Here is a 12,707-nt window from a genome sequence, read left to right as displayed (position 1 = left end):
TTGAATATTTAAATTGATTTTAAGTGCATTTCTATAGGACATTTAGTAAATGGCTATATTATAGATTCCTATACGGATATATGTTTTTAACTAATCTTTGACGTAAACAGTTGAGAAAATGAAATTTGGCCGTACTATTTAATGTATTTTGTAATGGATTAAAATAAGAGCCGAATNCGTATTATTTAATGTATTTTGTAATGGATTAAAATAAGAGCCGAATTAAATCCTTATTTTATTGCAGAATTGAAGTCTTAGTTGGCGAGCTTTTACTTGTGCAGTTTCCTATTGAATGGCCAATAATTTATTATCGCAATAACATTGCTACATTATTGTACATTTATTGATATTTTATAGAAAAATATATCGGCATGACTATTTAACACTGAAGTTCTAGGTAGGNTTTATAGAAAAATATATCGGCATGACTATTTAACACTGCAGTTCTAGGTAGGTTTAGTCGATGTCTATATAAGTGTCTCTGGTGGTATACTGTCACTGAGAAAAAGAAATATGGAAATAAGTTTTAATTTTAACACTTTACTGGCAGTCATTGACAAAGAAACAGGTTTTATGTCCCTCGTTGTACAGTATTAATCATTATGTCGAATAGCTGTGTTCCATTGAATTCATAATGAAAATTAAGTTAAAATCGAGGACGTTTTAAAAAATTTAATAATTTTAATAGAAATAAAACAAGAGCTATTTTCCGTCCAAATTATTGTTCTCGTCATTATGTAATAACAGAATCAAATTATTATACCCTGGCTGCATACCCCAACTCCGGAAATGTGCGCATCAATCTTGACTCGTCATAAAAATAAAATGTGAGAATTTTCTGAATTATTTTTATTTGATATCATTATTATTTTAACACATGCACTCTAAATACAGCCAATTAGATACCATGTAATGTGAAAAACAAACATAAATCAGGTCAATGTCTTCTTATTCACAGTTATATATTATAAATAATTATTACCATCATTATCTGTTTTAATTTGATGATCAAACATTAATTTTTTAATACACAGTTATCTTCGCTTCGTTAGGTCAAATTTTAGTCATAAATAATAACTCAAGTTTTCAACCGTCTCTATAATTTGCTTCCGTAGAAATAAAATTTTAGTAGACTTTAAATTCTTTCAACTTGAAGTTTTTTCTTTACGGGGTTAATATAATTGGTATGTTTTTAGTTATTTTCCTGTGGTGTTTTCCGATACGAAAAAAACCTATATTTATTTCTATGAAATAAGTGTCCTCTTTAAATAATAGATATTCGATATTATGTTTAACCGCTTAACGGTTAAATTAAAAACGACCAAAAATGGTCAACGTTGACCAACTTGTATACTCTTCTGTTTTGCCGCTATGATCCAGTGAACGTGTTGGATTTTTCTAGGCGGATTCGCACACCTATAGCAAATGGTGTTGGTGGTTTGTGGGTCATAGAAAAAATGTACCACTCGGAATGACTGGCAAATACTGATAATGACTTTATTAGGATGAGATTAAAGTACTGTATTTTGTTTAATGTGCGTTGTGTATATATTCTCGAGTCCATTGACTAACATTCGTAATAATAGAAATCGTATCACTTTTAATAACTTTGCTAACAGAATGGGCTGAAAAAATAGCATCAACTTATTGTATTTTGGAAACCGGTTTTTAGCGCGAATAGTACGAGTGTCTTATCGTATTACAGAATTAACTGCGAAATAGTATTACAAGTAGTTTTATTTCAGTAGGTTTAACATTTTTATAGGAACATTTATATTGTCAGTCAAAGGTAGCAGTGATTATGATATCTGATACATGCGATCGGTATATCATCATCGGTTACTTGGCCACTGAAAACGACACGGTGGCGTTTCGAATGAATAACATTGCTATGACGTATTGCCAGAACGTGTAAAAACTAAAAAACTACTATTCATTCATAACGGTCAGGCCTCCTGTAAACCGTAACCGTAACGATATCGCCCGACCTAATACGATGATTCTGTCAGTCACTATTGTACTTCGTTCTGTTTATGAGAACATTACTTTTCGTTAAATGGCATTTTTTTAAATGCATTTATATGATTGTTACGAGTTTTACGCTAACCTACAAATTGTAATTTTACTATAAACTTTCAATTCCTTATGGTTAAATTGATATTTAAATAAACTTAGTAGATTTTCAAATCAACATAGGGCAAAAAATTTAAATAATAACCAATTTGTCTTCTCCATATTTATAAAATGAGATAAAAGAATAAATTAGCTCATAAAAATAATATTCGTGCCTATAATTATTCAGATAAATTTAAATACTGTATTTTACTAAATAACTTCGTGGAATAACAATAAAAACAACTAATATTGACATTAGACACTTTTAAATTTCTACTAGTTAAATTCTTTCTGTCAAATTAAAGCATCGCGTTGTATTATTGTCTGTAGTAAGTTAATATTAATTTCAAAAATTAATTAATTTTGGATGATTTTGACTCTTTAGATGTAACCGCAGATGATTTCCGGTTTACTGGAAAGTGACACACATCTTATTTTGATTTGATCAAAACGACATAGATTTATGCTGTGCAATTCTAGTGAAATGACAAACAATAGATTGAATTAAGAGAAAATTGGAGTATTCTCGATTTAAGTTTTGTTATCGACATTTTACTGGAAAAATATCCATGGTTCATTATTGATACAATTCGTTTTGCTCTACATTGACTTTTTTAGCATTTTTTTATAGTATTAGTTAACATATTTGTTTACATATTGTGCTTGCTTTCAGCTTTTCGATCATTAATCGTTGAAAAATCTAAAGTTATTCTTTTAATTTGAAATTTATAAATTTTATTCATATTATTGTGTATTATTAAAAAAAAATTACTGCAGTTCGTTCTTTTATCGATGTTAAAGTTTAAAATTAAAAATAACTTATAACGTTTCATAATAAGCCTATCAATATGAATAATATTACAATAAATTCTGAATAAAATTATATCTCGGATTATTAAATTTCATCTTTTTTAGTTACCACATAAATTCAATTAAATAAGTTATTATTAGGTGTTTATTTATTTTTAAAACGACTTCGCAAAATAAAGTTAGATGAAAATGTTCAATTTTCAACATTTATAAATGATATTAGAAACACATTTTTTCATGGAGAATTTATTCTTAATTTAAATAATACCCTTTTCAATCTTGTCCTTCCAAATAAACTGCACTATATTTTCGTAGAAAAAAAATCAACAATTTCTAGAAAAAATGTCAGGAATTTAGGTATATATATCTAAAGCCCTAAAAGTTATGTTTTCATAAACTAACCATTAAAATATTCATTGCTATTTTATGTAGTTAGCCATTTTCCTAACGCATTTTAAATTACATGCATATTAATTTTGACATAATAAGTCAATTATTCTTATAAGGGCTTATATGTATTAAAAGTACATAGAAGCCTTTAAAATTTAACCTTGTTTTAATAACAATGAATTGACCCAATTTACTTAACTTCTTTATGTATGGTCATTTTTCGAAATAATGATTGACCAACATTTTAATAACAACTAAATATTTCTATCAAGAACAATGACAATAATATTCTATGCTATAATAATATTTACTAGCGGTGAAATTTTGTTTTTGTTTATTGTTTGTTTCAATATTAAAGGTGGATGCTTAAAAATTACATAATGGTACTTGATGCGTATAAATATTTGAAATTTCCACGCCTAACTACAAGTATTTAACTAAATTTAACTTCCAATAATCAAAAAAATTTAATCAATGAAGAAATATATTTTGTATTTTATATTCATATAAAGTATACACGGTACTTGTATGTGTATACTGTTTTCGATAATCGACCTTGACATGCAAACAACAACTAGAACGCAGTCGTAGTCGTTAGGTTTTCATCAAGTTTCAATAGACTTTAACATATAATTATATTATGTAAGAATTGTAAAATTTTGTTTTGTTTATTCAATAATTTTATTTAGCTTCGTGTGTTTTTGCGTAGTAATGATTGTGTAGATCTGAAAAGCAGTAAGAATAATCTAAATATAATTTTGTTTTTCTAGCATGCTAATTGCGTGAGGAATTATGCCGAAGACCACGTGAACCGGAGACAAGCGGCCGGAAAGTCTAATATTAGCGGCATTGCTACCATAGTTCTTCAGTTACCAGCCGTTAGATACCTACCCGGAGCCAAACCCGGCACGTTCTTTGCCAGAGACAATGTTTCAAATTTTATTACATGGTGTAGAAACGGATTAGGTGTTTTTGAATGTTTACTATTTGAAACTGATGACTTGATCATGCGCAAAAACGAAAAACATGTAATACTCTGTTTGTTAGAGGTGAATATAGTTAAAAACTCATTTGGAATTTTTATAGTCGACTGTATAAATGGACATCATCTAAAGTTCGAATACTATTATTAAATTAAACATCATATACATCATGTTAGGTGGCCAGGCGAGGTGCTAGAGTTGGTGTGCCAGCCCCAATGTTAGTCCAAATGGAGAGACAAATAGACCGGGAGATTGCAGCTGATAAGAAATATGCTCAATTTTCACAGGGTACTGATTTTAATGACGGAGATGATACAGATTTAAGCGACGGAGAAGACCTAACTGAATATGGTCCATTACCTCAAATTGTCACAAATGATCTAAAGAGCTTAGATGAAATGGTAAGTTGTATTAAAATACAATTATTATATAAATCAATAATTACTATACCTTTGAATTAAAGTGCATTGTGTTGATTTTAATAGTTTAACAAAGATTTATACAAAACTAGGAAAACTACTATTAAACTTCTTCTGTTCATAGTTTTTAGTTTGAAATTCGTTGTTTTTGCTAGTTTTTTTTTTTTCAAAAATGATTTGCTCATAATGTCATTAAAATTTTTCTTGAAATAACTCGTATAGTTACAAATTTGTTTAAATTACTTGAAGTTAGTGGTTTGTTTACTTTATAAGATACTTAACTAGTATCATGTTTAAAAGAAAATGAATAAAAATCAAGATTACGATTAAATTATACGATATTTTGGTATGTTATGTAAAATAACATTTTAGAAGTTCATATTTTGTAATTTCACTGAATTTTTAATTAATTTCACCTATTGTTTTTAAATAGCCACCGGTTTTAGGAAATTTCACTGTGTTGTATTTACTGTTTTCCGGGTATCTAGTTTAAGTCACCTTTAAATTCGAAAGCCGTAGAGAAATTAATAAAAAAATTAAGTTATGAAATGTTATTATGAGTATCATTAATAAAATAGTCAATGTAATATTCACTATATTTATTTCAATTGATTTAATCTTGATTGTGTCCAAAGGCACGTAAAACTCAGCTTACTTATTGTATTATTTTATTTGTTTGCAAGATTTTCTGATTTCGTTGATTAAATTACTGATGATTAAAATAAAAAAGAGTAACGAGCGTGATGAAAGTACAGTTTGTAAACATAATAAACTAGTTAAATGACTAGTATAGTACACGGCTACTTTTATAAATATAAATTTATTCATTTTTTAGTTAACTTTTTATCATTAAAATTTTTTTATTTTTTGAAATATTTCCAGTACACCGTAAAAACGATGACTGTCAATGATTCGTTGAAAAAAAACTTTGTAGTGACTGAACTCACTGTTGAATTTCAAAGAATGGAATTGTCGGCATCTTCATTACTTTTGCTTAATGTAAAAATTGTGAATATTTCTACATGCTATTCCAAACGTTTTATTACTTCATACAAATAAAGTCTATGTGGTTTAATGAAACCTCAATACAAAATGTTACACATGGATTTATTGACGGGAGAATAATTTTCATTTTTTAACAACATTGTAGTTTCATAAATTAATTTTATGTAAATTTTCTGCGTAATACACATTTTGTTAGCGGATGCTATTCTGTGTTTTGGAATGTGTTTTTTGTGCGCTGCTTGACATTATTTTTATTTTTTCTCCTTTTCATTACCGGTGTGATGCTCGAATAAGTATTTCAGTTTTTTCTCTACTGCCGCGGTTCGTGTGAACGGCCTTGATTGTTATTGTACGAAAAAAAATCATCGTGACATTGCGAATTAACGAAAACAAAGCGTTAGGTTTACTTCGAAGTTGCCGACCTTACAAACACCACGTCGGCGTCCGACCTGAGGTGTTACTTGTGTTTAAATGCCGCCTATCGAATATACTTAACACATTCGTGTATATATTTATAAGAATAATACATATCTAGTGGTAATTAAAAAAGTCGGTACAATGACACCAGAGAAAGAAGTAGACTGTTCGCTATTGTAGTAATTGAAATAACATAAATCAAAATGTAAAATTTAATTCGAGAGAGTTAAATAACTATCGAATGCGTTGTTCATTGTAGCAAACGTCGAGATAAAAAGAATACTTTAAATTATATTTTGAATTCCGCTGTAAAGGCATAAAGTGAGAATATCTCAAGAAAACAAAAACAATATGTGTAGTGTATTCACAGATTTCAATTTTTTAGTTTTAATGGTTGTGTTTAATCATCGAAAATTGCCACTAACAATCTAAATAGATGTCATTAACTTCAACTGAATTAATGTATTTTTGTCAGACAAACACGCCAGCTTGAATAACTGTTTGGGATGTTTAGTTACTTGTTACATACTTGTGGCATGTATAGATGTTATATCGAAGAATTCGATAACACGTTATTGAAATATATGATTGTTGGTGAAATTTTTTGCATATTGGTATTTTTCGAATGCCTAAAGTTTACTCGCTAAAATACCATTCCGGAAACACAATACGTGACGACCCATTAGTTTGTAACGTTAATATGTACTTTCTAATGTCAGCGAATCATTCATCGCGAGTTAATTCGCTGTAAACTCGTATTCATAAGAGCCGTCGCATACAAATAGAATNGCGAGTTAATTCGCTGTAAACTCGTATTCATAAGAGCCGTCGTATACAGATAGAATTGATGCGTACGGTGGCCGTGCCTGAAGTATATATGATAAAATCGTACCACTTGATTAGTTTTGAACTATTGCTTTTTAACTAGATTTAACCGTTAGCCGTTTAATATCAATATACTGAATTACTACGCTATTCGTTAATAATTATTTATGAGAATATTTTATTATTATTTTTAATGGCTGACGACAAACGCTACAGCGAAAACTCAATTTTGTAGTGTTATTATGATGTGATACGTTAACGTATTGTTTACTTTGTTAAGGTACGAGATTTGGTGGAAAGGTGCAAGTGCCCAACTCAATTCCCAATGATTAGGGTGTCCGAGGGAAAATACCGGATCGGTGACACTAAAGTTTTGATATTCGTCAGGGTGAGTTCGCACCATTTTACAGTACGAGCATAGATTAAGTGTACTTACTCGTTTTTAATGGAATACGTTATTGAGATATTCAAATCGAGTATTTACACATAATCCTTGTGGTCATTAGATTATGTCAAGTTTAAATTGGTATTAATTTATGCGCATCATGCGTTTTGTATGGCCATTGTAGATCCTCAGAAGCCACGTTATGGTCAGAGTGGGTGGCGGATGGGACACGCTGTCTCATTACTTGGATAAACACGATCCATGCCGATGCAAAACTGGTAAGCTTTTTGCTCCTATAGATTGAAACCACCAGGAAAATACTGTTTTTATTGTCTACTATGGTGTAAATGACTACTATAAATTAATGATATTATTACTATTAATGTTTTTTGCACAAAAACTGGGTTTATTTATTTTCAATTTTATTTTACCGGTTGGGTTTGGCAAACATGACAGCAGTAAATATAATATAAATCCGTAGAAAGAGTAGTAAATATAAAATAAAAGTGCATCATTCGTTGTATATTTTACAAAGTTGATAATAAAAATAATATTAATAGTGTAGGATAGTTATTGGGACAATTATTGCGTGTAAATTGGCACGTCGTGCCAACATTGTTCACTAGTGTGTAGCATACAGAGTGTATTGACTTAATAGCCATACCTCCTACATAGTTTGATATGTTTTTACGCTTTTTATTGCTTGTATGTAGCTTATTATTGTTATTTTTTTGTTTTTCTTTTGGCGTACAACGTTTTCATTTAAACAGCACATCGAGCACCTGTATCCGCAAAACTGACTGGAATCAAAAGCGGCGGGCCCACGTTGGAATTGTCGCATGCTCAAGTCCACTACGACAGGTCGGTATTTATGGCAAACTTATAGTATTTCGCTAATAAAGTTTATACTGATTTATTTTATGTAATGAGTTTAGCGTATGTGAAGTAGAATATATTGCATGACTTATCTTTTAGTGGCAAAGTAAAATAGAAAATAACGATAGTGTATTTAATATACAGAACGAGAGTAAAGTATTATTAATGTGACCGTAAAACCGTTTCAGTACTTCGATTGGCCCATAAATCGTGTGGAAAATAAGCGTTCCCAACTGTAAATGTTTGCGGGTGACTTTCATGTTGTTTATGAGACTACATTAAAATCCAAACTGGACATTATTAAATAAAATAAAAAGATCGAGAATAAAAATAAACGTTGTGCATGATTAAATTAAGTAAACACTCAAATTTTTGCTGTTCAGCTTGTTTGAGGTTAAGCATATCAGAGAAGTTCTTAGAGGTTATTTTAAAATTAATGATGACTTTAACGACCGTGAGAAATCTAAATAAAATATTTAAAATTTTTCTATAAAATATATAAGCAAATAAACTATGAATGTCGTCTATAGATCACCGCCACGAACACGTAGGTCGTCAACGTCAAGCACCGGCAGCAGCGGAAATGGTCACCCTGGCGGTCTAAGTTTGACTACTGGAGGTTTGAATACGGCCAAACGTGCTAGTCGCCACCGAAGCAGATCGCCATCTCCACGCGTTACCACTAGATTGAGCGCACCTTTAGAAACGGGCAGGCGAAGCAGAAGTCCAACCCCACGAAACATCGAACGTTTAACTGTTCAACCGCAGAATGGTAATAGATCAAGGTCTATAACGCCCAGCCGTCAAAAATTCTATAGAGCAGTATCGCCAACTGACCATTTACTAGTGCCCAGTGCCTCTGAAGTTAACAGAAGTCGTTCATCATCTTTCAGCCGAAGGGGCGTGGACGACACGCCAACGGCAAAAATATCAGACAATTTTACATCAGAATTGTCAAAAGAATTTCAAGACCGTTTGTCGTCAAGAGAACCTATCGTCGAGTTATTCGAACCCAAGAAAAAATACTCCTTGGACGCTGTAGACGATGGAAAAACCATTGATACAACGTCCACGTGCAGGGTTTCGGATAATTTCAGAGGGACCGAACACTATCATGTTCTTAATCCAACACCTGTAACGGCCATGGAAAGAAGACATTCGACAGTTAAAGAAGAAGAGTGCACTATAGACACCACACCAGTATATCGAGTGTCAGACAGTTTAAGAGTTCGAAAGAAATCGCATTCGAGTACTAAAGATGCTAAGAAATCCGAACTAGTAGGTACCGACAGTGGTTCTGAAGTATCAGACGAAGGTTACCGAAGTTTGGGAGTTGTAACCACCCCACCCGCTAATCAAAATTCAAATGTTGCGCCAAAATTTAACGGTAAGCGCCAAAGTTCAGTAAATTAATACATGTGTACAAAAGGTTTCATTGATCCCCATTTAAACTTTCTCGAACTCATGTAATATTTGAACACAAATGTGATAAATTTACTCAAGTTTTTAGCATTAAGCAATTTGAAACAATTAACATTTATATTGCGAAATTTACTTGCTTGTTTTCTGTTTAACAATTAAAAGTGAAAACTCCCTTGTCCGGTTTCCACTAACTCGTTTACTTCGCATCGTTAACGAGGAAGTTGTGGTTCTATGGTGTTCCATGCAGTAAAATATAATTAATACTTTTTGTTGGTGTGCGGTGTGCAGATTAGTGGAAACTCGCGTTTAAAGCTCAAATGTAAATTAAAACTTTTATTAATACTTTAGGGTATGTTGCTATCGTTTTTACTAAGCTATGTGTTACGGTTGGGTGTTAATATATATTAAATTGACACTAATCTTTCAGCTGCGAATTCAATATTTATTATATTACCGGCAAATATTTGAGATTGCTGTCGGTGTGCTTGTATTGTAACAGTTATTCACGGATAAGACCACCGCAAAGACTTGATTATGTATAATAATTAATTTTACAATGTATTACTACACAGTCGACGACCCACACGTGCATGATAGATAGCCAACAGCAGTTTGCTACGATTGGTATTCTCGTTTTGAAAATAGGTACATTTATGTACGCCGATCCATCGAACTCGTTAAAATAGAATATCGTGTAACATTAAGTACATTTAGAACAAATAATTAAATTAATTGCTTTGGATGCTCGTGTGTCACTTGCATGCTTGTTTGAACTTTAATTATTAATTAGTAAAAATGTACAAATGGATCACAGGTAAGAAAATCAAATGAACTGTGCGCAGGAAAAGAGTGGTAGAACATTGTACTATTGGTACAACACTTTAGAATTATTTACACATTTGTTTGAAAAATATTAAATAATTTCAAAGTTTTGAGTAAATTTAAGTGGCAAATTAACAAAAAGTTGGCTTAGTGATACTTAAAGTCGCTGGGTTTTATTCGATAATTTTTTTGTTAAATATTTTTCTGTTAGAGGTAAAAATGTCGAAAAGACTTCCTAAATTATTTGACGAAAATATCTCATACTGTTTTTGTGGGTTAATGATAACAAATACTTTTGCCGCGACTTAAGCTCTAGTCAATTTGTGTTTTTCTTAAGAATGATTTAATAGGTAGTTTCATAATTTAACGGATTAAAATCAATATTGTGTTTTTTAAAGACCGTGAAATTACGTTGGCGGTGTGCAGTTTTTGATTTTGTGTCTTGACCAACCTTCTGTCCTAGTGAATTAAACTCAAACGCCTTCTCACGAGCACTAGCAGTGTCGAAATCTTAGTGGCACAACGTGTTTTTAGTTGTTCGGCTTATACATCACCTCAACGAGCTCCATAGGATAGTGTTGTTTATCTCGAGTTCTATATTTTTCTATTACGACGCACAAACGGACCATGAGAGTTATGACGCCCACACTAGACACGACGAACCAAAACCTGCACGTATGAGTGCTTTACAAGTGTTTCCCGGTGATTTGGGTCTCATTTTTATTTTATTTTTTAACAACTCTGCAACTGTCGACAGAGTAGTATGCCCACACTAAGTTTCAATTGGATCGAACAATTCGACATCGCGAGCAGGTGATCGTAAACGCAGAGGACTCCATGCAAATTATTTCCAGACCGAACTACCCGAAAAGAGGTTTTAAATAGCAACTGATGGTTTTTTTACTCGACACAAACTCTCCGCTTTAGTAGCATTTAGGCTTTGAGCGTTGACGTTTTTCGTAAATTTATAATCCAGTATTTATTATTATTATTATTTTCAAATAAAATAATTTTTTAACGTAGCCCTCAGCTATGTTGTTTGATTTTTTACTATGCATATTTCTTTAAAAATCCGATTTTATTATTTGTTACGTACAACTTTATTGATCAAGTTGTAAAGTCGAAATCAAGTTATGCGTTTTCGCCTCGTCGGTCAAATTTATGTCATATTAGTTATTTCTCGCAGTACAAAATTTATTCAGCTCCTACTTTTGACGTTCCCCATAAATTATGTATTTATAATGAATATCGTATAGCGGCCGTATAATTTATCATAGATCGTGTCCAATACATTGCACTTACTTATTTACATATATATTGTTGAGAAATTCAAGCCCCGTGCCTAAACAATACTGTGAATTTCGCACAATCCACCAACCGTAATGGTAATTTATTAATTTTACATGCATTCTATGCACTTGTGGTGTAAAGTTATCGAACACGGTCCTGCGTAAGAGCTTTCCAATAACCTTTAATGATTTTTATGATTCATAGGTGAAACTTGTGGCGTGATAGTTATTTTGCAACACTTTTAATAAAAATAATATTGGAAGGAAAACTTGAAATGTGAGACTAATTTTTTTTATCGTTACCCACTGCGTTTGACATGTCTGGCAATTCACTGTAACGTGCTTTTATTAATACCCGACGTTTATTAGTCCATTAATCGTAAGTGTCTTTATCGTACAGACTTAAACGTTTAATATGACTATCACAATTATAAAAACCAACACATTAAATCATTGTTAAGTAGAAACTGTGCAGTATTTACAACTTATCTTTTAAAACAATAGTATTTCATAAAAATAAAAGAGAGAGAGAAACAGTAAAAATTAAATTATTTATCGAGTGAGAGAACATGATGAGTATTTTTCAAAACAAGTCATTGGATTAATTAAAAAGGACAGAATAAATTAGGGAGACATTCCAAAGTGTGCCATTGCCGGTTTTCAAATTTTTAAATAAACAATTTTTTCCCAGAAAATGTATACTTAAATTAAATTTATATTAAAAAATTTACATTATATGCAAATTTCATGTTAAATTTAAATTTATATTACGTAATATAATATTCATTGATTATAAAACGAAACCAACAGAAGACTCTCTTTATAAGTTTCGTGGGGTAAACCATTTACTGTTAATAAAGCTGAGAGAATAGGTTTCACACTTGAAATACATTTTTTCTTGTTTATAAATATGAAAATATAGAAACGATACACATAGGGGAAAAAAAGT

General features: G+C 31.1%; 1 protein-coding gene across 2 annotated transcripts; it reads left to right on the top strand.

Annotated features, from left to right (window-relative positions):
- The first annotated feature begins 2,506 nt into the window (after positions 1–2,506).
- Positions 2,507–12,701, top strand: LOC126909402 (GAS2-like protein pickled eggs). 2 transcript variants are annotated; one of them, XM_050691820.1, is made up of 8 exons: positions 2,507–2,687; positions 4,086–4,364; positions 4,475–4,699; positions 7,245–7,352; positions 7,534–7,627; positions 8,120–8,210; positions 8,756–9,612; positions 11,964–12,701. In XM_050691820.1, exons 1-8 carry the CDS (start codon positions 2,685–2,687, stop codon positions 12,002–12,004), a joined length of 1,698 nt encoding a protein of 565 aa, XP_050547777.1. In that variant the 5' UTR covers positions 2,507–2,684; the 3' UTR covers positions 12,005–12,701. The 2 variants fall into 2 exon arrangements, with proteins under 2 accessions (XP_050547777.1, XP_050547778.1); XM_050691821.1 differs by having other exon boundaries at positions 2,508–2,687; positions 10,868–12,701.
- The last annotated feature ends 6 nt before the right edge of the window (positions 12,702–12,707 follow it).

Source organism: Daktulosphaira vitifoliae, unplaced genomic scaffold (assembly GCF_025091365.1).
Source record: "Daktulosphaira vitifoliae isolate Bord-2020 unplaced genomic scaffold, ASM2509136v1 Scaffold_345, whole genome shotgun sequence".
NCBI classification, from domain to species: domain Eukaryota; kingdom Metazoa; phylum Arthropoda; class Insecta; order Hemiptera; family Phylloxeridae; genus Daktulosphaira; species Daktulosphaira vitifoliae.
This window is presented reverse-complemented; position numbering and strand designations above follow the sequence as displayed.

Bases quoted from the DNA above. Each gene is read 5' to 3' on its own strand.
- LOC126909402 (XM_050691820.1), top strand. The intron at 4,700-7,244 runs GTAAGTTGTATT...TACTTTGTTAAG, and splicing joins TAAAGAGCTTAGATGAAATG to GTACGAGATTTGGTGGAAAG. The intron at 7,353-7,533 runs GTGAGTTCGCAC...TGGCCATTGTAG, and splicing joins AAGTTTTGATATTCGTCAGG to ATCCTCAGAAGCCACGTTAT.